This window comes from Rattus rattus, chromosome 14, assembly GCF_011064425.1.
Source record: "Rattus rattus isolate New Zealand chromosome 14, Rrattus_CSIRO_v1, whole genome shotgun sequence".
In the NCBI taxonomy this organism is placed as follows: domain Eukaryota; kingdom Metazoa; phylum Chordata; class Mammalia; order Rodentia; family Muridae; genus Rattus; species Rattus rattus.
Window position 1 is genome coordinate 42,405,672 of NC_046167.1, and position 26,519 is coordinate 42,432,190.

The following is a 26,519-nucleotide window of genomic DNA, read 5'->3' on the forward strand; positions in this document are numbered from 1 at the left end:
TGATGGGGATTGCATTGAATTGTAGATTGCTTTCAGCAAGATGGCATAAGTTCACACACCTATTGTCCATTGATTGTTGACAAATAAGTAAAACACGAATTGAAGAAGAGACAGAAGTCTGCCTGCATCTGCATCCTGATTGTTTGCACACTGGACAGCTGCATATACAAGAATAAAAACAGATTTATATCTATCATTGTGCATCAAAATAAAACAAAACAAAAAACTAACAACAAAAAACCAAACCAACCTCTCAATGGATAAAGGATGTCAACACAAGGCCAGATACCCAGAATCTGATAGAAGACATAGTAGGGAATAGGCTCAGGAAAAGAGTTGCAGAACAGGACACTGATGACACAGGCAGTAAGATTAATAAAACAGAACCTCATGAAGCTAAAAACCTCTGTACAGCAAGGGACACCGACATTTGGCAAAACAGCAAGCTACAGGATGGGAAAAAATGTTTACAAATTATACATTTAATAGGTATATAAAGAACTATCAATTGAACATTAAGAGAACAACAAAATTAAAAAGACCTTCAGTACTAAACAGAGAGCTCTCAAAAAATGAAATGGAAATGGTGAGAAATTAAGAATGCTTAACATTCTTAGCTACCAGGGAAGTACAAAACAAAACTACTCTGAGATTTCATCTTACTTGAATCAGAGTGGTCAAGCTCAATAAAGCAAATGACAGCACCTGGGCCAAGGATGTAGGGAAAGGGGAACACTTACTCATTGTTAGTGGGAGTCCAAACATGTGTATCCCCCATGGAAGTTAGTGTGGTGGTTCCTCAGGAAGCTGGAAATAGATTTTCCTCAAAATCCAGCCAAAAGTGGCATGCTAGTGCATGCCTTTATCCCAGAACTTGGGAGGCACATGCAGGCAGACCACTGTGAGTTTGAGGGAAGTCTGATGGTCTACATTGTGAGTTCCAGAATAGCCAAGGTTATGCAGAGAAAGCTTGTCCCAAACAAACAAACAAATAAACAGGCTAAGACAATCTGTCTTTACCACTTTGAAGCATACACCCAAAGAACTCTATATCCTACTATGGAGATATTAGCTCATTCATATTCATTGCTGTTTTGTTCATAATATTCAGTAATTAGAATCAGCTTAGATGTCTACTAACTGATGAATGAATAATGAAAATGTGGTACATTTATACAATGGAATATTATCCAGCTGTTAAGCAAAATGATATTTTGAAATTTGCAGTTAAATGGATGGGGGTAGAAAAAATAATCCCGAGAGAAGTAACCCAGATGCAAATGACTAATATTGATTGTATGTTGTTATCTCTTATGTGTGGGTGTTGCTTTTAAGCTTTTGATATGTGAGTTATAATCTGAAAAACCACAGAGCTTAGGTATTTAGTAAAGGACAGAGGTGGAAGAGAGGATCTCTCTAGGAAGGGGAAACAAAATGTAGTTGTTATGGAGGGACAAATAGGAAACTAGAATAGGAGGATTAACTAGAGAGCTGGATGGAAGACAGGGATAAAGGAGGGAATGTGGAGGGAGGGACAACTAACAGCAATTGCCATTGGAATAACCACAGGGAAACCTAATAGTGTAGAAGCTTCCTAAAATATATATGCAAGGAATCTAATGGAGTCACCCATAAGGAGAGACAATGCCATATGTAGATAGCTAATGACACCAAGTAAAACCTTCAGGGCCAGGAATGGACTACATCTTGTTGAGGCATTGGTCTAAGGGGCCCCATGGAAACCTCCAAACATCACAGGCTATTCCCCAGGCCCTTGGTTACTCCTGGTAAACTGATGGTTAGGGCAGATTGCTGAAGAGAACACTTTTGTCATTGAACATGGAGGTGCCCAGGTGATTTTGAGATGGAGCTGTTTCTCCTCCATACATCATGGTGGAAGGGAAAGCCTCAGTTGATCGGCCCAGCTCTCAACATTTCTGAAATTCACTTACTTTTGAAACAGTACAACAATAACAGTTGTTGCACAATGGGGATTGCTAGGATTAATTTGTTAGAGGAATAAATAAGCGAATGAATTCATATCCCTTTTTGTGCCTTAATTGCAGCCAGGCACATTCAGAGTACCAAGCTGAGAAGGGACTTGTCCTGCTTCCTCCATCACATGGTAGGGAGTAAGAGCAGACACTTCCTTGCAATGTCCAGTGTGGCCTAAGTCTTCTCATTACCCATCTGGTCAAAACACTGGGAATTGATTTTAGTGTGATCACTAACCATCAATGGTTATTTGTTGTTGTTGTTGTTGTTGTTGTTGTTGTTGTTGTTGTTGTTGTTGTTGTTTCAAATGTGCCTTGGAATTCTCTTTAGTCCTTTATTTTTACCCATTGTCACCCTGTTACACAAGCAACTAATTGACCCTGGATGGAAAAGGAGGTCTCTTTGTCCTCTCTGTGGTTGGACCTCAGGACCTTCTGGTTAGGAGCTTGACAGACCTGCAGCTGCACTGAGACTGCCTCTCCCATCTTCAACTTCACATTACAAATGTCTTAGTCTCCAAACATCCTGTATCCACTTGCAACTTATAAAGAACAAAGCATCACTTGGATTTTGCACTCTAGCAGCTAGTGCTGCATCTGAAGCATTTCACATGCACAATGATGGCATCCACACCCATCTGGGATGCATCCAAGCAAGGCCCTCTGAGCTGAGGGAGCAGGTTTACTTTTAAGTGCCTCGTGCCCCTCCCTTACCTCATGTTTCACTCCTCTGACACACCCATCCCTCAGGAGTCTTACCTCCATGTTCTCGTTGGAAGAAAAGTAACAAGGAGATTTTTCAATCACTGGTTTAATGAGTGAATGAACAAGTAAGTAGTCCTCACACTCATTCTCCATCCACACCATGCTGTTGGACCCTCTCCTTCCATCTGTGTCTTCATGACTAGAGACATTCCCCTTGCAAGATTTCCACAACCTAAGGTTTTTAGTTCCATATTCCCTTAATTAATCGAAACAATTTATGAGTTTGTTCCATGGAGTTCAGTTGAATTTTGGCAGCAGAAGGACTTGTCCACATCTGCCCTTTCCAGATGCAATGAAGGATCAGGTAAATTGTTTTTCAAGTGTCTCAGAGTTGGGAAGTGACAAGGCCTGAATTGGGAAGCAGAAGTTGAGGATCAAATGACCAGCGTTTCCTCTGCACAGTAACTCACTCATTAACACCCCAGATATCTAATCTCCCAACCTCCACAGTGTTGATTTAGACTGGGCTCCTGGTAAGAGTCTCCTGCCCCAAGAGCTGGGCTCTATCACTGTGGGACACTGCCAGGGCAGTTCCAGTTCCAGACCAGGAAGGCCTTTAAACCCAGGCTGTAGGAGGGCCAGGCAAGCACACCCACTGCTTAATCCTCCAGGAGGGAACTACTGTCCACCATCTCATTTCAGATTCCACAACAGAAGAATGCTAATCCTGGATTCAGATATTCCATGGGAAATGTCCCACGTTAGACTGTCCACTCAAGACACCTCAACTCAAGAGTTGAGTCCCATTCACGATGTTTCAACCAGCGAGGTGGAGGTGTCCTTGATGAGTTCAGTGGTTGTTTTTCAACCAGTTTAGGAATGTCAGTTAGAGCCTCTGGCAGGAGACAGGGCAGAGTGTAGGGCATGCCACACTGCCTTCTGAAGGTAAAGACAAAAAGAGAAGAAAGGAGGTAGAGCTCGGGTAATCGGGACCACCCCGAGGAGAACGCTGTAGACATTGGAGAGCTTTTGAGGGAACTCGGGCAGGTGCCGTAAACGGTTACAGCCAAGTGATTCTCGGTTTTACACAGAGCTTAGAAATGGGAAACAGATTAGTGGGAAGGAGGCCACATCCCACTCAGGCCCAGTAAAGGTTTGTCCACATGATGTTGGTGGTGGCAGTGCAGTGCTGTGGGAAGCTTCCTTCAGGTGGGACTCAGAAGTGAAGCAAAGCAGTAGAGTTGGCAAAAGATGGACAAGGAAGGTTCCAGAGAAGTTACAGCAGGCACAATGTGGAGGTTTAAGAGTAAAGTTCTACACCTGCACAGAAAAAGTTCTTACTCAACGTTGTCATGCCTTTGTTAGATGAACAGAATACTGAAAGAAAACTATGGAACTCCAAAGTTTATACTTTTAAGTGTGACAGCAAAGAGTAAGATCAACTTAGTCCAAAATAGACATTTCTTCCATAGAATCTAATAGAAGACTGAAGAATGACTAGAAATTCAAAGACCTTGGAGGATGTGAGCATCGATCCCACTACCTCTCACATGCTAAGCGAACGCTCTACCACCTGAGCTAATCCCTCCACACAGCAGACTCCTTCTTGTACTTTCTTTCATGGCAAAGAATTTCTACTGGCATTCACAATCTATTTGCTATAGTTAGAATTCAGGAACACATGACCATAAAGTCTAAAAACAAAGCCAAAATTCATATCTCCTAATTGTAGGGAATGAGCTGAAGGTCTAAAAACACATAAAAAGTGAGAAGACTCATGCTTCCATCTGAACTAGGGTTTTGAACTAGGGACCTCTCACGTGTTAGGCAAGCACGATGACCACTATGCTACAAAAGCACCTTGAGACTAAGCAATTTCCTAATTTCTACACATGTATTCAAAATGTGCTTAGTAGATGGCATAATGTTTTCTTTGCATATATGTATCACAGGGTAGTTAAGTCAAAGTAACTAAGATGGCTGTCCCTCTCCATCCCTAGCACTTGGTGACCCCACTCTGCTCTACTACTGCCAACTGAACACTCAGATTGCACTCTGTAAGTACGGTGGAGTTTGTCCCTCTGTGGCTGGTCTACCTCACTTAACACCATGTCCTCATGGTGATTGCAAGTGACAGAGCCTCTTTAATAAAGGGCGGAATAACTAACATTCCATGTGTGTCTACTGTGTTTTCCTCTGTCCACTGATGGACAGTAGCATGATTTTGTATCTTGGTTATTAGAATAATTCTGCTATTAATACAAATGTGCAAAGACGCTGCTCCATCTCCATGAATGCTCAGTATACAGTGAATGTCTCAGAACACTTTGATTCCACTACTGTGACCTCATGCCCAGTGAAGCGCAGCCTCTGTGACTCTGTTTTCACTTTCTAAAGAAATTGTCATGCTAGAGCTCTAGCTGCTCTTTCAGAGGACCTGACTTTGAATTCTAGTACCACAGGGGAGTTCATAAGCGTGTTCAGCTCCAATACTTAGGCATCTATTGCCCTCTTCTGGTCTCTTCTGGTCACTGCACATAAATACCTGTAAGTAAGAACTATTAGACTTTCCTGTGGATCTATCTTCCCTTTGTGTCAACCAATGTTACACAGAGAACAGTTGGTTTTGGTTTTTTGTTTGTTTGCTTTTGTTTGTTTGTTTTTTGTTTTTGTTTTAAATCAGGAACTCGAAGTGACCACACTGCCCCTCCTTCCTACCCCACCTTCATCCTTCATCCTTCGAGCCTCTTGGTTCGAGATCTCGGGTCCTCTTAGCTCTTTCCCACAGCCCCCCTCCTGAGCCTTTCCTCATAGCACATCTCCATTACTTGGTGTCAGCAATTGATCAGAAATGCTTCCTACCATGAACCCCAAGAAGCACACTGAGTTGGGACACAGTTAGGCAATTTTCACTATCCTTCCTGCCTTCCATTCTTATCTCCCCAGACCTCCCAGGTCCTGTAGCAGTCTGCCTGCAGGAGCCCCTCCTCCCAAGTCACCTCCACTCTGTGGGGACTGATGCCAATCCCGGTCCTCAAGCTCTTTCTCACTGTCCCTCTGCTCACTGATAACAGAATAGCAGATTAGATTCCATCTTCCTACTGGATGTAAGGAATAAACTTCCTCATCAAGGAGAGATATCATCTCATGGTAAAAGGATGAAAAAAGTTATTCTAAGCAAATGGTCCCCAAAAGCAGGCAGGTACAGTTATTTTTAATATTAGACTAAATAGACTTCTAATTAAAACTGACCTGAAAAGATAGGGAAGGATATACTACATGCTCTTTAAAGGAAAAATCCACTAAGCGAATACTGCAATTGTAAATAGTTATACAAAAAACACAAGATCACCCAAGTTCATAAAAAAAAAAAAAACCACTACTACTGCTAAAACCACATATTTATAGCCTACAGTGATAGTGGGTGGCTCCCCACTTTCCTTAATAGATAGGCCACCCAGACGAAAACTAAACACAGGAATACTGCAGCTAAATAATATCTTAAGTCAAATGGGCCTCACAGACAACTACAGATCATCCAACTAAACACGAAAGAACACGCTTTCTTTTCAGCACCTCATGGAACTTGCTCCAAAATTAGCCACATACTAGGATACAAAGCAAGTCACAGCAGATATAAGGAAATTGGAATAACATTCTACCTCTTATCTGACCACCGTGGACGAAAGCTGGCTATCAACAGCAGCAGAAAGTATACAGACTCATGAAAACTGAATAACAGCTCATTACTGAAAGAAAAATGGGTCAAGACAGAAATCAAGAAAGAAACTAAATCCTTTTTAAATTGAATGAAAATAAAAACACAACATACCTGTTCTTACTGGACACAAGGAAGGAGGTTCTAGGAGGTAAGTTCATAGCACTAACTGCCTACAATCAAAAGACAGGAGAATCTTGTAATAGTAAGTTGATGATGTAAGTGTTGTTCTGAAAGCTTAGACAATGACTACAAGGAGTAACAAAACCCAACAGAGAAGAGAGCAAGAAATAATCAAACTCAGAACTGAAATCAATAAAAATAGAAACAAGCAAACAGACATAAAATATCAATTCAAAGAATCAATGCATTGAATTGCTTCTTTGAGAAAGCCAACATGATTGACAAACTTTTAGCAGAATTGAATAAAGTACAAGGAGAAGATCCATACTAATGAAAGTAGAAATTAGAAAAGAACGTGATAGCAGACACTGAGACTATATCCAGATATTTTCTTCCATGATCAAATTGACTTCATCCCAGAGATGCAGGGATGGTTCAAATATATAAATCAATAAACAGAATCCACCACAAACAGATTGAAAGGCAAGAAATACCATAATCTCATTAGACGTAGAAATGGCCTTTGACAACATTCAACACGCCTTCATGATAAAAGTCCTATAGAGATTAGGGATGCAAGGGACATAAGTCTATATAATAGTAGCAACTTAGAGCAATTCCACAGCCAACAGCAACCTAAAGAGAGAGAAACTCAAAGCATTTACACCATATCAGAAATAAGACAAGGACATCCACTCTTTTCCAATCTAATCAATACAGTATTTGAAATCAAGAGTATTGACAAAAGTGAAGGACATCAAGGGGATGCAAATAAGAAAGGAAGAAATCAATGTATCTTTATTTGTAGTTGACATTTTATACCTAAAAGCTCCTAAAGACTTCACCAGGAAACTTCTATAGCTGATAAACTCTTTGAGTAAAATAGTGGACTATAACATTAACACATAAGGAGCAGTAGTCCTTCTACGTACAAATGACAGAAAGAAATCAGGGTAACAGTACCTTTAACAATCTCTTCAAAATCTATCCTGGGATAACTCCTAACAAGACAACTGAAAGGCATGTAAATAAAAGTTAAGTCGGTTGGGATTTAGCTCAGTGGTAGAGCACTTGCCTAGCAAGCGCAAGGCCCTGGGTTCGGTCCCCAGCTCCAAATAAATAAATAAAAATAAAAATAAATAAAATAAAATAAAAGTTAAGTCTCCAAAGAAAGAAATTGAAGAAGACCCTAGAAGATGAAAAGACCTCCCACGCTCATGGATTGGTATGATTGATATTGTGAAAATGGACAACTTACCAAAAGCAATTTACAGATTTAATGCAATCCTCATCAAAATTCCAACCCAATTCTTTATAGAAATTGGAAAAAATGACAAAGAAGCCAAAAACACAAAATGGAGAAAAGACGGCATCTCCAACAAATGGTGCTGGTCAAACTCAAAATCTGCATATAAAAGAATAAAAATAGATCTACGTCTATCGCCGTGCACAAACCTCAACTCCCAATGGACAAAGGATGTCAACACAAGACCAGACACCTAGAATATGATAGAAGAAAAATAGGCTTGGGACGAGTTAATGATCAAAGAAAACATTCAGGGCCTCAGTTCTTTGATCTTGTGACAGGTTTGAGAGTGCACCATGAAAGGGAAGGTCATGAACGAAGAGTAGGTAATTTTATTGTAAATGAAAGAACGTTCATCTTCATGTTGATCTTCAAAAAACAGTGGGCTATCTTAACCCCGGAAGTAATCACGCTAGATTATACGCAGTGGGGGAATCTTCCCATGCCCATTCATACCATGCCAGGTATACGAGGAACGTAACAATGACAAATATGAGAAGACAAATATGAGAAGGCACATCAGTAGCAAGAAGCAATACTGGGATGAAGCCGCTGAGGTCACGCTTCTCCATCTCAGCTCCATCGCTGCTGAGCAAAGGTGGGCCTTCTCTAGGGAAGCTCACTCAGCGTGCTGCAGCTCTTCCCGCCTAGCGTCCAACACGAAAAGGACTTGGTTTGACCTTTTCCAAATGCAACAGAGGTTCGGGTAGATTATTTTTTCACAGAGCCTCAGAGTTGGGAGGTGACAGGCCAGAATTAGGAAGCAGAAGTTGAGAATCAAATAATGAGCTCTTCCTCTGCCCCAACTTCCCTGTCTCTGCCTGGTCTGCACAGTAACTCACCGTTAACACTCCAAATACTGGACCTCCCAACCTCTACAGCCTTGAATTTAGACTGGGCTCCTGGTAATAGTTTCCTGCCCCAGAGCTGGGCTCAATCCCTCTGGAACTCTGCCCGGGTGTTTCTAACCAAGTTGGCTTTTAGGCCAAGGCTGTAGAGGAAACTTCTGCAGAGAAAGAGCAACTCAGTATGTTCTTGCCATTTTAGCTTCTGGAGGAAAGTGAGCAAATTGGTGGTTCAGCTCTAGACCCAGAGGTAGCAGGCCCCTTTCCCCCACTAGTGGGTTCTAGCACTTCAGCAGGCAGAGAAGCCTGCAAATGAGCCATGGGTCCAGACGCTGCTGTTTTCTTGCATAAGTTGGAAGAATCCTCACCTTGAGGAACCAAGGGACCACGTAAATGTGCAGATTCTGTCTCTGAACCTGAATCAGAGTCCCTACCCCTCTCCCTCCCCTAACCCCAACATTCATTCATTTAATCTCACTCTCACCCGCACTCACCTGTAGCCTGAAGGTCGCTTTCCTTGATCCAGGGCCACCAGTTAGGTTAAAAGGCTCCCACTTCAAGATGTGCCAGCCACCTTGAAAAAGGTGTACGTGGAGCGCATTCCCTGTTAGAGTCGCGGTCAGGTGGCGGAGCTAATCGTTGGATTTTGTGTACTTTCTTCTGTGACTGGCAGGGGGACCCAAAATAGAGATGTTCCCGCTCGGTTTCGAACCGAGGACCTCTCGCGTGTGAGGCGAGCGTGATAACCACTACACTACGGAAACACAACAGGTAAAGCTCTTTACTTCTAATTTTTACAAATCAAAAGGGATATTGTATAAAGTATGATATGAAAAATATAGATTCACACTAATGGAAAGAACCGCAAGGAATGAATACAAACCAGAGATAAAAATCACAGAAAAAAAAGAGGCTAGATCCTGGCAGAGGGAAGGAACAAAAAATGCTCCTCAGGCGTAACAGCGCAGGGGAGAGCTAAGCGAAGGAAAAGGTGCGTGTGCAGGAATTCCCGCGCTGAGACGCTGCGCTGCACCGCAGGGGAATCGCATGCAAGTGAAACATACAGGGGACTGGAGGTTGGGAGAGCCTGATCACTTGGAGACACTTCGAAGAGAACGTTGTAGACGCTGGAGAGTTTTTGAGACAACCCGAGCAGGTGACTCAAATAGTCACTGCAACCTGTTAAGGAAAATTCTCAAGGGTTGTTAGTTAGTTAGTTAGTTAGTTAGTTAGTTAGTTAGTTAGTTAGTTGGTTAGTTGGTTAGTTAGTTAGCTAACTAGTTAGATTGTTTGTTTGTTTGTTTTGTTTGTTTGTTTGTTTGTTTGTTTGTTTGTTTTTTACGGAGCTTAGATATGGAAAAATTGAGACTTGTGTGGAAAGTGCCACATCCCACTCAGGCTGAGTAGACCATGCGATGCTGTCGGCAATACAGGAGTGTGGGTAGCTCCCGTGAGGAGCAGAACAACCCTCCAATAACGCAATTGAGTGAACAGAGATGTACGAGGAAAAGAAAGATCCCAGAGAGGCGGGCAAAAGAACAAACAGCACGGTGTGGTTTAAGAGAAAAAGCCTAACCTGTTTGCACAGAATAGATTTTGACCCAGTGTCTGTTGAGTAAATCTTCAAATCGAAAAGCTCTGAAGCACTTGTCAAATGAACACACGAGTGCGTGATGTGGATTGAGCAACTGGAAAGTGACAATGTGTTAAACAGCGAACTAAAGTTTATGCTCAAGCGTGTGAGAGCATAAGGTTAACGAAGGTCACTTTTATATAAGGTCGTCGGTGGAAACCTGGTGTGCAAGGCAAGAACTGGAGGATGTGGGCATCGATCCCACTACCTCTCGCATGCTAAGCGAGCGCTCTACCATTTGAGCTAATCCCCCGAGCTGATAGTGCCTCTTTTTTTGTACTTCCGTTTATGTCAAGTGTCTCTACTGGTCCTCACATACGTACTTCCTATGGCTAAAGTCTAAGAAAACACGCTTGTCAAAGCTAAAAATGTACATTCGAAACTGTGTTCCTCTGAAGCGTAGGAAGTGAATTGAGAGTCTAAAAACAGACGAGAAAATGAAAAAGAAGGCTGTTTCCGCCCAGTCTCGAACTGGGGACCTCTCGCGTGTTAGGCGAGCGTGATGACCACTACACCACGGAAACATCCATTGGTAGCAAATGTTCCTAGTTTCAAGATATGGATTCAAAACATGCCTAGTAACCGGTTTGGTATTGGTATTTGTTGTATTGCATTATGGGCAAACTAAATAAAAATAACCAAGGTAGTTGTCCCACTCCATCTGCAGCCCTTGATGAGCCACTCTACTACTGAGATCTCACACTGAGATCATCGGTAAATTTGTCCCTCTATGGCTGGTTTACCTCAACTCCATGTCCTCAGCTTCTTCATTCCAGTGGTTGCAAGTGACAGAGCCTCTTTATAAAGGACTGAGTAGAATTAACGTTCCATGTGTATCTGCTGTGTTTTCATCTGTCCACTTACGGACAGCACCTTGATTTTGTATCTCGGTTATTATGAATAATCTTGAATGTGAAGATACGAGTGTCTCAGAAGACCTGGATTCATTACCAAGAGCAGAGCAAACATGAGCCCATGACTGGCAATGTTCTCTCTCTATGGCTAAATTTCTAAAGGAATTGTCATGCTAGTACGTCTAATGGCTGTAATAATCTAAATCACCAAAATCGTGCAGCATCCTCCTTTTTCCACACCTCTCCAACACTGGCTCTTTTCTATATTTGAGGATGGATAGCCCTTTCTGGAGGACAGAAGTGAGGTATACTCATTGGGCTTTGGGTTTCATTTTCCTGGTCAGTTGTGAGTTGGGCACATTTTCATAGATTAGTTTATTCTTTGTCTTCTTTGAAAAATGCCTAACCCGATTTTCCCCTCCATTGTGACAGTCTATTTGTTTTCTAGCTACCGTGCTTTGTGCATATCTGAGCATCAACTCCTGCTTTCTCCCACTCTGTGTACAGCCTGGACTCCATTGCTTATACCTTCACTGTGCAGAAGCTTGTGGTTCTGGGAAAGAAGCTGTGGTTTCTGTCTTTGCTTTGGGAGCCTGTGCTTTAAAAATGCATCCGAAACCACAGCCAGAGTTGTACAATGGTGCTTTGCCATTGTGCCCTCTTCCGGAAGCCTTCTGCATTCAAATCTAATATTTGAATCCTTAATACATTTGGTATACCCATGTGGTGTGTGAAATGTACTCAGTTTCATTCTTCTGTATGCTGACATCCAGATCCCAATATGGTATATAGAATAGAGTATTCTTTCCCTGATATGTCCGCACATTTTTGCTCTCTTTTAGGCTTTGTTGTTTTGTTTTTAGAAAATTTCACCCTATATCCGAATCTGGTCTAGAACTCACCATATAGCCCAAGCTTGGTCAATCCCCTGCCTCAGTCTCCTGATACTAGGATTGCAAGTATGAATCAGTCATAGAAACACACATGCATGCACACATGCACATGCACACACACACACACACACACACACACACACACTCTCACACTCACCCGTACACACTGGCTGTGTCTTAACCACTTTTTTGAAGAATGAAATGACTATATATTCCTAGATCTATTCTGTTTCATTGGTCTACATATGATGTCAGTACTATAGTGTTTGGGTTACCATAACATTGTAGGATATATTTTTGAGTCATATAGTATGAGGACTCTAGTTTTGTGGATTTTGGGGGCTTTGTTTTGTTTTTGCTTTTTTCATTTCTTTTATTGTTTTCATATCCTTTTAAATGTTTTATACTTCTCATCCTATGGATAAATGTGTTATTTCTATTTTATAGCTACTATAAGTTCTTTTCCAGGCGTTTTGTGGCTGGTGTTTAGAATTGCTGCTGTCTTTGTGGCTGATACACCTTCCCTAAATCCATCAGTTCTAGGTGGTTTGAATCCTCGGTCCCCACCTGAGGTTGCCCTTCTGCTACCCAGAATGCACTTGAGCTCTTCTAAATGAGCACTTTTGCTTGCTGGACTCCCAAGTCTCCCTCTAACTTATTTTATTGAGGAGACCAAAAGCCTCCCTCATAAACTTCCCCTATTCCAGCACCCAGATGCATTCTTAGAACTGGCTGAGGCAGGAGAATCTGAAATTTGAGGTCAGCCTGGCTTAACAGTGAGACTGTATCCATAAGTAAATAAATATTAGTGGGGTCTTGCATGGTGGCACATGTCTTTCATCTCAACACTGAGATGGCAGTGGCACAATGAGAGGCAGAGGCAGGTGGATTTCTGTGAGTTTGAAGCCAGCCTGGTCTTCATGTTAAAGTCCAGGTCAGCCAGAGCTGCACAGTAAAACCCTGTATCAAAAATAAATTTAAAAAAGAAAAATGGTTCATTGATAAGTGACTATTAGCCCAAATGCTTGAATTGCCCTAGATGCACAGAACACATGAAACTCAAGACGGATGACCAAAATGTGAATGCCTCACTCCTTCTTTAAAAGGGGAACAAGAATACCCTTGGGAGGGAATAGAGAGGCAAAGATTAAAACAGACACAGAAGGAACACCCATTCAGAGCCTCCCCCACCTGTGGCTCATACATATACAGTCACCCAATTAGACAAGATGGATGAAGCAAAGAAGTGCAGGCCGACAGGAACCGGATGTAGATCTCTCCTGAGAGACACTGCCAGAATACAGCAAATACATAGGCGAATGCCAGCAGCAAACCATGGAACTGAGAACGGGACCCCCGTGGAAGGAATCAGAGAAAGGACTGGAAGAGCTTGAAGGGGCTTGAGACCCCATATGAACAACAATGCCAAGCAACCAGAGCTTCCAAGGACTAAGCCACTACCCAAAGACTATACATGGACTGACCCTGGACTCCAACCTCATAGGTAGCAATGAATAGCCTAGTAAGAGCACCAGTGGAAGGGGAAGGCCTTGGTCCTGCTAAGACTGAACCCCCAGTGAACGTGATTGTTGGGGGGAGGGCGGTAATTCGGGAAGGATGGGGAGGGGAACACCCATCCAGAAGGGAAGGGGGAGGGTTTAGGGGGATGTTGTCCGGGAAACCGGGTACGGGAATAACAATCGAAATATAAATAAGAAATACTCAAGTTAATAAAAAAAAAAATCCATGAGGATAATTCATGAAAAAAAGAAAAAACGTGTTTTAATTGGCTCTATTACCAGTTTGAGAGTGGAGCACAAATCATTGTATAAAATATATGAATTTGGGGTTGGGGATTTAGCTCAGTGGTAGAGCACTTGCCTAGCAAGCGCAAGGCCCGGGTTTGGTCCCCAGCTCCGAAAAAAAAGAAAAAAAATATATATATGAATTTGCTGGCATACAGAACTGGGGCATATTCAAGGCTATGACTGGTAAGGTCGTGTAGCCAGCTTTAGGATATACAGCCATGGGGTTATATTGCTTATTTCTCCAAATAAAATAAATGAAATAGAAAAATGATGTTATAACCAGAAGGCCTGCTCCGCTAAGCATGCAACCTGAGTGAAGTTCCCCTGCTGTTTGATAGAGCCATGGTTCCACTTTTCCTTCTGTATCTGAAAGTTCTAGCATGGCCACTCATGGTGAATCTGGTTTTGTGTCCACATAGTCTTTACTTCACAGAGAAGGAAATTCATCTAGTCAGAAGTGTCCTGAAACAGATTTCCACTAACAGAAGGCTTGAGGATAACACCTGAGGTCAGTTCACATTTCAGGAGAATCAAAATTGTTCCCTCTTGCTAAACTGAATGCAGGTGAGACTGAGAATTGGGTGAGGATGGTGTAGAGGACTGTGCATGGTGCAGGGGAGACTGGAAAGGGGTGGTCAGGAGCAGAGGGATGGGAGGATTGAGGTAATTTCTCCTTCCACATTTGTTAAATACGTCTGACCTGATGAAGGAGAAACACCATCTCAGTCAGCCTCTGAGGCCATGCAGCATTAATACAGAGGTTTGTGTATGGACAGAACAGTGTTCTAAAATGCAGTATAGCCCCTGAGAGGAAGGTCACAGGGCAAGCTATATTTTATCACGATTCATCCCTGAGCAGTTGGTGACATCTGGACTTTTCCACTGAAGTTTCACAATGGCCAAAGTCTCAAGCTTAAAAGTAAGAGATTACATCAGGAGTTTTCCTAATGAATAAGAGGAATAGGAAAGTAAATGCCAGGCTGTCACTCAACATCCAAGATATTGCTTTAGAGATCCAAAGATGAATGGGTTTTTGGAGCTTCACCCTGATTCCATTCAACAGGTGTTTGCCTGTTGTAAATTTTAAGACAGTTTGAGGGATAACTGTACTAGGATAACCTGGTACCAATGTGCTTGAAAGCAGGAAGCAGAGTATGAACTCATAAATGCTTTGCCCCTGCACCAGTCACACAGGGGCTATTAGAAAGGTGGAAGTGGGCAACCCAAACAATGACATTGACCTGGGGATTTGTACCCAGGAACACATCTCCTCTTCCAACTTTGGAGACAGCAGCTGATGCAGAAGCCACAGGGGAGTGCTGCTTACTAACTTGTTCCCCATGGCTTGCTCAGCCTCTTTCTAGTAAAACTCAGGACTGCCTGCCCAGGGATAGCACCACTCACCATGGACCAGGTCCTCTTCCATCACTTAAGAAGATGCCCTTCAGGCTTGTCTACAAACCCATTTCATGGAAGCAGTTTCTTGAGAGTCTATCCTCTCAGATGACTTCAACCTGTGTTGACATAAGACTATCCAGTGTATTCACCAATGATACAATGTAGAATTCTAACACACTAGGAAAACAAAAGCAAGTGTCTCAGAATTTTCAGATTTCTGGCTCGTTACTTTTTGACAATGTATGCCAGATAATATAGTATTTACATTGTGACATTTAGAACATATTCTGAACATTCTTTACACTGTATAATCCAAATCACTAAGATACTGTTTAATTAATAAAATACACTATTTGTAATGGTTTGTATATGTTCTGCCCAGGGAGTTGCAAGATTAGATGTGGCCCTGTTGGAGTAGGTGTGTCACTGTGGGTGTGGGTTAAAAGACTTTCGTCCTAGCTGCCTGGAAGTCAGTGTTCTCCTAACAGCCTTCAGATGAAGATGTAGAACTCTCAGCGACTCCTGCACCCATGCCTGCCTGGACTCTGCCATGTTCCTGCCTTGATGAATCTCTGGATCTATAAGCCAGCTCCAGTTAAATGTCCTTATAAGAGTTGCCTTGGTCATAGTGTCTGTTCACAGCAGTAAAACCCTAACAAAGACAGAATTGTAGTACAAAGAACTACATCGTACAAGAACAGTCAATGAAAAACACAATTTAAAATTCAAGTCTTCCATTTTTTTAAAACAAACTTGAACTCTACTATCCTACAAGGCCACAAAACAGCCAAAAGAGAGAAAAGCTGCTCGGAGGTTCAAATTCCAGTCTCCCAAGTCTCCTTGCAGTGTGTTGCTGCCTATGGTAGACAAGTGCCAGTTTATTTTTTCCTTCAGAAACCTTTTGCACCTTCCCCCCAGACCTTCCCAGTGTGAATTGATGTAATGCAAGTCATAACCAAGCTTTCTGATGAACTTCTCAGAAAGCAGCTTTCTGAAGATATTCTTGACATGGGTGGGTCACAATGATTGTCAGTGATCTTAATGTCGATGACATCTACTGGCCTCCATGATGTTTGTCTACCCTCAGCTTCTCAGCTTAGCTGATGTAGATGACCTTTTGTTTTAGTTCTTTTACATGTATTTACTAGAGGGTAGGAGAGGAGAGAGTGCTCTGGCTTCATTGTGGGAATCAGGGCAAACGCAGGAGGTGGTTCTCTCCTTCTACCATGTGTTCTACCAGAGAACAAACTCAGCTCATCAGGTTTGGTGACAAGTGCTTTTACATGCTGAGTCCTTTCACTGACAAGTTCAAATCCCTGACCTCAATGGGAGGAGCCTGGAAACAGCTTATTGGAAAATTCTACGGGTCTGATTTCCAAACAGAAAGCCAGGAGTCTGAATCTGATAGGAACAATCTGCCAGTTATCTCAGCACTTTGAGGGGGAGGTACAATTGAGAATTCATCCTGTTCACCAAGGCAGGCCCGGGCCAGCCAAGGCTACATAGTGAGGCCTATCTTTAAGTAAGGAAGTGAACAACAGAAAACACCTTAATCCAATTGAATTCATTTCCATTTGGCCCGGTGCACCCCCCTGACCCTTAGCACACAGGCAGCCATCACTAACTCAAACTTTTCCTTAGATAGATCAGATTGGGACATAAGGTTCCAATACTGTTATGAGAGAGCTAGCCTAGGAATCTTTCAGCAGCAAACGGCTTAAACAAAGTGGTTTTATTATCACACTCACAAACATGGGGACAGAAATGACAGTGGTTACTGCAGTGTCTCCTGATGTCATTGGGACCTGTGCTCCTCCTGATGACATGGGCTCCTAACACTCACGTGGCAGTTCACAACTGTCAGTGTCAGGGGATGTAAGTCCCACTGTGCACAGACGCATATGAGGGTAACCACCATACATAGAAGAAAAAGGTTTTCTAAAAATCAATTAAAAAACAGAGCAAGGCTAGGCAGTGGTGGTACATGCCTTTAATCCCAGCACTCAAGAGGCAGAGGAAGAGGCAGAGGCAGGCAGATCTCTGTGAGCTCAAGTACAGCCTAGACTACAAAGCAAGGTCCAGAACAGCCAGGATGGTTGGTCACACAGAGAAAGGTAGTCAGGAGAAACCTATATAAATTAAAAATGAGAGCACTCTTCCTTATATTTAGCCCACATCAACCTCTAACTAATTTCCAGGGGTAGCCATCACATAAACTAATCCATGGCCCATATTGCCAACTGAGACTCAGCACGTATGGGCACAATGACCTTAATTGCACACGCCACACTGCTAGCCAGGAGTCAGCTAGCTTTGGCTGTAACTCCACAGCACAGGTCCTACAACTAGTAATGAAGTTACAAGGTACTTTTTTTTTTTTTTTCTTTTTCTTTTTTTTTTTTTGTCCAGAGCTGAGGACCAAACCCAGGGCCTTGCGCTTGCTAGTCAAGCGCTCTACCGCCGAGCTAAATCCCCAACCCCTACAAGGTACTTTTTGAGCCTGGAAAAACACTTTGTCCTGTCTTCTTCTCTTCCTCCTTCTCCCTGATTCCTCCTCACCGTGTAGCCCTGGTGGTTCTGGAACACCTGAGATTAAAAGCTTGCACAAAGTCTAGCCAACACTTGCTTTTGTCAATGTTTCATTAATGGGCTCTAGTTACACAGAACTACAACCACAGATTAGTGTCTTTCACTTTAACTTTCACTCTGTTCTCACCATTGTTCCTGTAGAAAAGGCTTGATGTAGACAGAGTAGGCTTACAGAGACCCAGAAGATATAACTCTGCCTTTTATTACCATTGCGCCTGTTTAGACCAAGAACTTCCTGACACTCCTTATCACTGTCACAATAGATGAGACTTCTCTGATACTTTCCAAATTGGTTGTCAAAGCAAACATCACAGGTAGCAAAGTGCATAAAGTGTATTATTTAAGATTTTTTTTTATAAAACCTCTCCTCACAACAACGCAAAGAATTAGTGAATATTTACCAAACTGAAACCCTAGAGTCAAAGTTAATCTTCATCCTTAATAACACCAGGGTAAAAACATCAACAATTCTGGTAAAACAGGAGCTACTCCAGAGATAGATGATGCTCCCACCCCACAGAAGCAGGATGCTCACCTTAGGCGGGGAAGTCAGGGGAAGCCAGCCTGATATTCTAGTTGGCTTAATTTTGAAGAAGTGCACTTGAGCTTGTGAAGAAGGGAACAAGGGGCCAGGGGGTTAGGCCTTTGGAAGAGAAGTCTCAGAAGGTGCTGAGGAAGGCAGTCCATGTGATAGAACCACAATGTGGGCTGGACTGAGGAAGGAGAATGGAGACAGGAAAAATGGCTTGGAAAGGCAGATGGAATGGATCCATGAGAAGCTCATACACTGGTTAGTCTTAGTTAGGGTTTAACTGCTATGAATAAACACCATGACCAAGGCAAGTCTTATAAAGGACAACATCTAATTGGAGTTGGCTACAGGTTCAGAGGTCCAATCTATTATCAAGGTAGGAACATGGCAGCATCCAGGCAGGCATGGTGCAGGCAGAGCTGAGTTCTATATCTTCATCTGAAGGCTGCTAGTGGAAGACTGAACTCTAGGCAGCTAGGATGAGGGTCTTAAAGCCTACACCCATAGTGACACACCTACTTCAGCAAGGCCACATCTCCTAATAGTGCTACTCCCTGGGGCAAGCATATTCAAATCATAAGTTTTTTAACCCCTAAATCTATTAGTAAACATCTTTCTTATCCCATATGCAGTTTTTGTACAGAAGACATGTACCAAAATGAATATTGAAACATTTTAAAAGATAAGGCTTGTGATAGCTTGTAAATGCCTTTTCTAGGTAAGGATTTACCCTACAAAGAGAAGGAAGATAAATTATTATTCTATTTGTTTATTTAAGAATATTAAAGCTAGGCCTGTTGACAACCGGCCTATAATCCTAGGTTCTTGGGAGGCTGAGACAGGATTTCATGTCCAGACCCTACCTGACCAGAGTCAGCTCAAGGCTAACTTGAACAACTTACAGAATGCATTCAGGGCTAGCCTGAGCACTTGAGTGAGGCCCTATCTCAAAATAAAAAAGGTTTGAGGAGCATTGGGATCATATCTGCTAGAGTAACTTGGTGGTATGTGTGGCTTCAAAAGAAAGTAAAACTTATTGAAAAAAAACTAAAAAGCATATAAATTATTTTTTATTTTCAAACATAAACCACAAACTGGACCACAAATCCAATTCCTGTTAATTCAGCCCGCCACTACAGTGAACAAAGACCACAGACCACTACCCTAGTGGAAGGCAAGTCTATTCTTTCCAGCCAGAAACTATTAGGTGCCCACTGAGAAAGAGGCAGGCAATCAGATGACAAACACAGCAGGCACCTACAGTGGTCTTCATCCTGGATAGTATGAGTAAAGTTCTCAGACTGGCACTTAAAAGATTTGGTCAAAGTGGGTAAAAGACACCAACAAAAAAGGCCTTTTACCAGACTCTTGATCTGTGGAACAGAGCAAACATCTGCCTAGATGGTTACACTCTGCAGGAGGCAGATGAGAAGGAGGCAGGGCTGGCAGGCATTTCTTCTTCCATTAGTAGTCCCTTATAGGCTACGGTTCTTTCCTGCTCTCTGCAGGCAGAGAGGCCCCAAAGATCCTGGCAAGTAGCCCTCTGTTGGATCGGGCCTGGTCCTGGACTGTGGCCAGCCGAGCTCGTTCCCGCCCTCCTGGCCGTGCTCCTTTCTGGGCCCTCAGCTCCTGCTCAGTGGGACGTTGAGTAAATGTCCAGGAGCTATTTGGTCGAGTAGCATCCCCATCAGCTGCAAGGAAGCGTTGTCCCTGTTCTACGTTTCGAAGATAGAAGTCAGTCTCTCGTTTTGCTTGGGCAACCTCTGCTCTCAGGCGTTGCCTTCGTACCTGGCGCTCAAAGGCAAGGTGTTCACTGAGGTGGGACCAAGTAAAACGATGCAAATACTGTGGGCAGGAAAACAAGAAAAGGTTAAAATAGGGACGACCAGAATGGAGAAGAAACTGGGAGCTTCTTAGACCTAGCAAGAAAGATGGGGTGCCCAGGCTAGAGCTGGAGGTAAGAATGAAAGTGTGACAGAGAAACCTAGAACTCACCTTGAGGTTCCACAGGTCATAACGGAAGGGACTGCGCTTGCGGGCACCCATGGGCGTGTTATGTAGACTAGCTGCCACTCGCTTGGCTATGCGTTTGTCTCGGAACTCCACCCAGCCTTCGGTATAGTCCTTGCTGTATTTAGCTCCCTTCTTTCCTCCTGCAGCCGCGGCTGCCTTCTTTTTTCGTCTCACAAAGGGGTCTGTGAGCCAAACACAGTGAACATCCTGGTCAAGCACCCACTGAGACACACCTCAGTTTGGCCAGACATCCAAACCTGCTTGTTTGGGTGCTACTTTCCAGCCCTTTTCGGGCTGTCTGTAAGGTGTAGCTTCTCCTCTCTTTAACTCATTCCTCCATTTCCAGTCCCTACCTCCATTTCCAAATTGTGTACGTCAAGAGGTGGAAGAGGCTAATTATACAGTGTCAGGGACTATGTGAAAAATCGAGGAGGGCTAGAGAGATGGCTCAGTGGTTAAAAGCACTGACTGATCTTTCAGAGGTCCTGAGCTCAATTCCCAGCAACCATCTTATAATGGGATCTGATGCCCACTTCTGGTGTGGCTGAAAATAGCTAGTGTACCCATACAAATAAAATAAAATAAAATAAATCTTTAAGAAAAGAAATCCGAGGATATCTTTCGGACCTTATTAGCATACTCTATCCACTCACCCTCTCCATTTTCCTTCCCCGCCCCTGCCACCTAAGGGACGTGAGCGCTACATACTTAGCAGCTAGTAGGGAGCCAGAGCTTTCCCAGAGCCAGCACCCCACGCCTCATACATGGACAGCTAAGAAAATAAGTCGTATCCTCTGCCCGCAACGCCACCCTCTCCTTTCGACGTAGGGCTTACCCTCGGCCTGGAAGAAAACGCGTCCCACCTCACCGTAGACGCTGAGCAGGTTGCGAACGTGCAGGGGCCGGAATCGCGGCGGGACGTGGCCCAAGTACACAATACCCGGAACTACCTTCTTCTTGCTGCCGTTGCAGGACGCTTCCTCGGCCTCCTCCAGCTCCTCCGCCGCCTCTGCATTCACCTCTTCCTCTTCCTCCATCGCCGCCTTTTGCTCCTCCGCCAGCTTTCCTACTTTGACCATGGCAGATATAGGAAGCACGACAGCTGCAAATCTGTCGCCATCTGATGACGCATATCCTGCCGGACAATCTGCGGTCCGGACTAAGTGACGTAAATCTTCGGTGCCCTTCTGGAGCGGGGCGAGACGGGGAGGACTGGGCGGGCCTAACAAACTAGACTCTCGAGAGGGGGTGGAGCTGCAGGAGTGGGTCTTGGTAGACTATCTCCGTCCTGTGCAACCCTGATCTGAGGCAAGCTCTCACGGAATACTTTTAATTTTTAAAAAAATGTGCATGAGTGATTTTTGCCTCCATGCTCCAAGAGCGTGCCCTGGTGCCCCTCGCGGGGATTTTGCAGAACAGTGTTGGGAGAGTGTGTTGTAGAGACTAAAACACCGTCTACCAGGACTGTGGTGTGAATGTGGTTGAAGGGATAACTCACATGTTAAAAAGTTTTATGAAGTTCAACGTGTAAACTTCAGTCTGAGCTTTGAAGTTTTAATTATTTGAAGTTTCAATTGAATTTTAAACATTTTAAAAATAAAGTTTTTGAAGCAGCTTATAAATTTGCACATAGCTTTTGGAATTTTGATTGGAGTTGCGGTTTTATATTTTTAAACACGCCTCTAGTAATTTTACATTTCACCTTGTGACTATTTAAATCTGCAAATGTATGAGTAAAAAGTTTGTTTGACTACCGTTGTGTTCGAATCTATTGCAAGTTGATGAGCGAAGGTTCTCTGTTCAGCTCACTGACCACGCTTTGAACAGTGCCGAGTGAAGCCTCGGAACAGCCGCCAGGAGGCGCGGTCCTCACAATTGCTGTCCGCTTGCGCGGCTAAGATCATGTCTGCCTATCCCGACCTACACCCCAGGGCCCAGCTCCTAATAGCTGCTGATGACGCTCGAACGAAGCTGCTAAAAATGATGTACTAACCTTTCCTTCTACTTTACGGACGGAGCCTGAGTACTTAAGTTTTCCCTCGCCAAGGCCCTACATAATTGTTTATCTTTCATTATCATGAAAATTATAGAGACATAAGACAAGGCAACTGTGTCCGCAGAATCTGGGCGTTATTTGTAAAGCTCGGGTGCGTCTGAGGACCTAATAACTAAACCTTACTTTGGGGACTTTCATTGAACAGGATTTGCTGTTGGTTACCTCTGATCCTTTTATCAAAAGTGAATGTGAAGAGAAAAGACCCCTACTTTTAATTTCTGACTACTTCACCAGCAATGCTGACGCGTGAGAGAGCCTTACAGAGTTACTTCAAAACATTGAGAGCTAGAGGAGGGATACAGGTAAAGAAGATACAAGAGTGTGATGGCTAAGTGGCAACACTAGATGCTTTCTTTACTTTGTGTGTGCTTCAAATTATTAATGAAATATTTATACACATTAAATGCCAAGTAAACTGGAAGTAGTGGCAACCCTGTAATCCTCAGCTCTTGGGAGATGGAAAAGCAAGAAATTCCAGACCAACCTGGGCTACAAGAGAGACCCTTTTAAATTTCATTACATATATAAGCATTGAGCGGATCGTGAAGAATCATTGAGTCGTCCAATGAATGAACATGCGAAATAGTTGTGCAAGGCATCTTTTCATCGTTACCCTTTCTTGTGACCCAGTCGTGAAAAGTAACTGCTTGCGGGAACTCAAGGAATACCTAAATTATTTTATTTTTTTGTACGGTACAGCACCTGAGGTTTGTTTATTTTACCATAAATCCCACAAGTTCAAATGACATTGGTTCACTGCATTCTTTAAATTTCCTTGAAAATTCTAGGATTCCAACTTTTCAAAAGGTCACTCCTTCGAGCCGGATTCGAACCAGCGACCTAAGGATCACTAGGGCTTCTACAGTCCTCCGCTCTACCAACTGAGCTATCGAAGGAAGCCATCTAGTGTTTCTTTAATATTTGTAAAATAGTTGGTAAACTTGTTCTGATTCATTTTGAAATATAAGGAAATGTTTTTGGAGCACCAGAATATTTTAAAACTAAAATAGTTAGCTAGTGACCCCTCAACAGATGTTTAAGAACAGGTTTGAGTTGAGTGCTTTTAATATATCGGTGTTTTACACAGATTTAAAAAAAAAAAAACCGCTCTTAAGAATGTTCGTGAACCCTTCCAGACAGGACCATCCGCTCCCTTTGTTGCGCTTTCCCTGCTAAACTGTCCAGTCTCAACACTTCCTTTCTTTATTAACAGTGAGTGAAAATGACAGAGGTAATATAGACAAACAATACCATCCTAAGCAGAGCTTTTGCTCGCCCACTTCACCAAAGAAACCCGTGATTCTCCTTTCTGAACAAGGAAAACCAGGTTAGACACAAATGCAGGAGGAGACATAAAACTTGAGAGACCTTTGACAAGTAGGAAAGGGGTAGTACATACTATTTTCTACAATTATAGTGGGGCAAATGAATGAAACATCACACACACACACACACACACACACACACACCCCAAGCCATAATTTTAGTTATTTCATTTTTAAGTTACTGTCATGCTCGGCTAGCAAATATCAATGGTGCCATTCAGTTTCCTAAGACAGAAAACAAGTCTGTTAGGAAAAACAAGAAGTCACCCAGAGATATTTTCATGGAATTTATGAGTTATGAAAAGTTTGGATATTATAAATTATGACGTATAAAATGTTTCCGGCGTGTTTATATATTTTTACAAATATTGAAGGTATCTCTGACATCTTCCTTCGATAGCTCAGTTGGTAGAGCGGAGGACTGTAGAGGTCTACTGTAGTGATCCTTAGGTCGCTGGTTCGAATCCGGCTCGGAGGAATACCCTTTTGAAAAGGATTTTCAAGGAAATCTGGAGAAAGCAGTGATATCAGGATGTGGGGTAAACTGTGCAGTACAAAAACTCAGAGTTCCGGGTCATGAGGAGAGGTAATAATGGAAAGATGCCTTATATCTTATAATATAAAGAGGGATTTAACCTAGATTAGGTATTACATTTTTTAATGTAATTACATTTTTTAATACTGTTTTGAGGGTGTGTCACAAAAAGACACCTCCTTCGAGCCGGATTTGAACCAGCGACCTAAGGATATCAACATCTACCTACAGTCCTCCGCTCTACCAACTGAGCTATCGAAGGGAGGTATATACACTGACCTGATTTATGAAACTGCTGGTTATTTTGTTCTATTTTCTGATTTGTTTTAAACGCAGACAGTAAAGGTCTTCATTACCCTTGTCCTACTGTGCTATCCTGTCTCTTTACAGCCTCCTTTCTATATTAAAAGTGAGAGAAAATGGCAGCGATACCATAGACAGACATCCTGAAGCAGAGCTATTTGCCCAGCTCACCTTAGAAACTGAAAATCAAGAATGAATGCAAAAACATGAGATACGAAACTTGAGAAGCTTTTGATATGTGTTTTAGGTTGGTTTTTGTGGCTGTGTTTAAAATACTAAGACCAAAAGCCACTTGGGGAAGAAAAGGTTTATTTAACTTAAATGTCTTGATCACAGTCTATCATAAGGGAAGCCTGGGCAGAAATTCAAGCAAGGCAGGCACTTGAAGGCAGGAAGCGAAGCAGATAACATGGAGGGGTGCCGCTTACTGGCTTGCTCACCGTTCTTTGGTCACCCTGTCTCTTATACAACCCAGAACCACTTGCCCCAGGGTGGCATCACTCACAGAGGACTGAGCCATTCCACATCAATCATTTATTATATAAATGCTCCCACAGACTTGCCTACAACCAAATCTGATAGAGGCATTTTCACAGCTAAGGTTCCTGTGTCAAGTTGAGAAGAACTAATCACAGCACGTATTAAGAAATGCTCTGGCCCATGTTATGTTGCCCAATTATACTGGAGCAAACATACATAACACAATATATAATTCAAACTTAATACATTTAGTTACTCCATTTTTAAGTACACTGCTGTGCTTGGTTAGCAACACCTATAGTGCCACTCAGCCTCCTGGTACCGAAAATAGAAAAATGGGCACCGTGGGAAAGCATAGGAAGCCATACAAGGAGACTTTTATTTGTTGGAGTGTATAAATTGTAAAGCTTATTAATTATGAAAGGCTAGGAGCAGAGACTGCATAGGCGAGAAGCTGGAGAGCTGAAGGAAGGCTGTAAGGAGCTGGAACAGTCTAGGTGCACCAGAAAGCCTCTAAGAAAGAAATCCCAAAACACGTGCACTAACAGCAAAATCAGAAGCTAGAGGTGTTTATGAGCTCTGCCTAGATTCTGCTTCAACCACTTCAGGTGCCGGGATTCCAGGCATGGGTCTCTACACTCATCTCCTGTTATTTTCAGAGACTCCTCCTCAATCAACCCCGCCGACCTTTTCTCCATACTACCATCCCAGATGAAACGACCGCACATTTTAGGTATGTGTGGAACAGTCACAAGTGAGGCAGAGTGTTGGGGATACACTATGCAAAGGGACTGAACTAATAAAGGCTTTATCTGAGAAATGATACGTTGCGTTTTGCTTCGGGGTAAGTTTGACCTGGCCTCATAAATTTTTTGCTAAGGTCAAGACCACAGGGGACCCCACTGGCTATCTCATACGTCTGATTCCTGGTTTAAAAAATAAAAAAATAAAACCTAAGCATTGTGAGCAGATGACACATTCTACATATCCAATCAGTGCAAGAGGGAGAGGTATCATAGGGTCTAAAGGACCAGATACTATCAAAACACTTCTCCTTCAAGCCAGACTCAAAGCAGCAACCTAAGGATAGGTCAATGAAAAGTAAACTCTTCTATAGTCCTCCGCTCTACCAACTGAGCAAAGGACATAAGGTGTGCATAAGAAGTAATATCATATGGTCTCGTTTTGCTCTGTCAGCATAACATTTCTCTTAGGTGTTCTCAAACATTGGACATATTCCTATATGATGCTCATAGTTTCATGGGTATATATAAAAAACAAGAAAAAAAAAAAACTAGTAAGTTTCCCTGTCCTTGACTCCCTCTAGATATTCTGTAGCCAGCCTGTCCTTTCTGCTTACTTCTTTTCTTAGATTTATCTAGGTTTGCTAGATAATGATATGGTTGCAT

At 42.8% G+C, this 26,519-nt stretch overlaps 1 protein-coding gene and 6 non-coding genes across 7 annotated transcripts; 1 reads left to right on the forward strand and 6 right to left on the reverse strand.

Moving 5' to 3' along the window:
- Window positions 1-9,382: 9,382 nt before the first annotated feature.
- On the reverse strand, window positions 9,383-9,455 carry Trnav-cac. Its single transcript has one exon. It is a non-coding gene; the product is annotated as a tRNA-Val (tRNA).
- Window positions 9,456-10,504: 1,049 nt separating this feature from the next.
- Trnaa-agc lies at window positions 10,505-10,577 on the reverse strand. Its single transcript has one exon. It is a non-coding gene; the product is annotated as a tRNA-Ala (tRNA).
- Window positions 10,578-10,775: 198 nt separating this feature from the next.
- On the reverse strand, window positions 10,776-10,848 carry Trnav-aac. Its single transcript has one exon. It is a non-coding gene; the product is annotated as a tRNA-Val (tRNA).
- An 8,598-nt stretch (window positions 10,849-19,446) lies between these two features.
- Abt1 (activator of basal transcription 1) lies at window positions 19,447-21,537 on the reverse strand. The gene is made up of 3 exons (XM_032884735.1): window positions 21,247-21,537; window positions 20,394-20,593; window positions 19,447-20,243 (listed from the first exon to the last, which is right to left on the reverse strand). The coding sequence occupies exons 1-3, from the start codon at window positions 21,488-21,490 to the stop codon at window positions 19,881-19,883; spliced, it is 807 nt and encodes a 268-aa protein (XP_032740626.1). The 5' UTR covers window positions 21,491-21,537; the 3' UTR covers window positions 19,447-19,880.
- Window positions 21,538-23,279: 1,742 nt separating this feature from the next.
- Window positions 23,280-23,363, reverse strand: Trnay-gua. The gene is given in 2 exon segments: window positions 23,280-23,315; window positions 23,327-23,363. It is a non-coding gene; the product is annotated as a tRNA-Tyr (tRNA).
- An 819-nt stretch (window positions 23,364-24,182) lies between these two features.
- Trnay-gua lies at window positions 24,183-24,270 on the forward strand. The gene is given in 2 exon segments: window positions 24,183-24,219; window positions 24,235-24,270. It is a non-coding gene; the product is annotated as a tRNA-Tyr (tRNA).
- A 234-nt stretch (window positions 24,271-24,504) lies between these two features.
- On the reverse strand, window positions 24,505-24,589 carry Trnay-gua. The gene is given in 2 exon segments: window positions 24,505-24,540; window positions 24,553-24,589. It is a non-coding gene; the product is annotated as a tRNA-Tyr (tRNA).
- Between the last annotated feature and the right edge of the window lie 1,930 nt (window positions 24,590-26,519).

Excerpts from the sequence above, each read along its gene's own strand:
- Abt1 (XM_032884735.1), bottom strand. The coding sequence starts at position 21,490 with ATGGTCAAAGTAGGAAAGCTGGCGGAGGAGCAAAAGGCGGCGATGGAG. Across the intron at positions 20,594-21,246 it reads CGTTTTCTTCCAGGCCGAGG|ACCCCTTTGTGAGACGAAAA; the intron begins GTAAGCCCTACG and ends TTTGGCTCACAG. Across the intron at positions 20,244-20,393 it reads ATGACCTGTGGAACCTCAAG|TATTTGCATCGTTTTACTTG; the intron begins GTGAGTTCTAGG and ends TCCTGCCCACAG.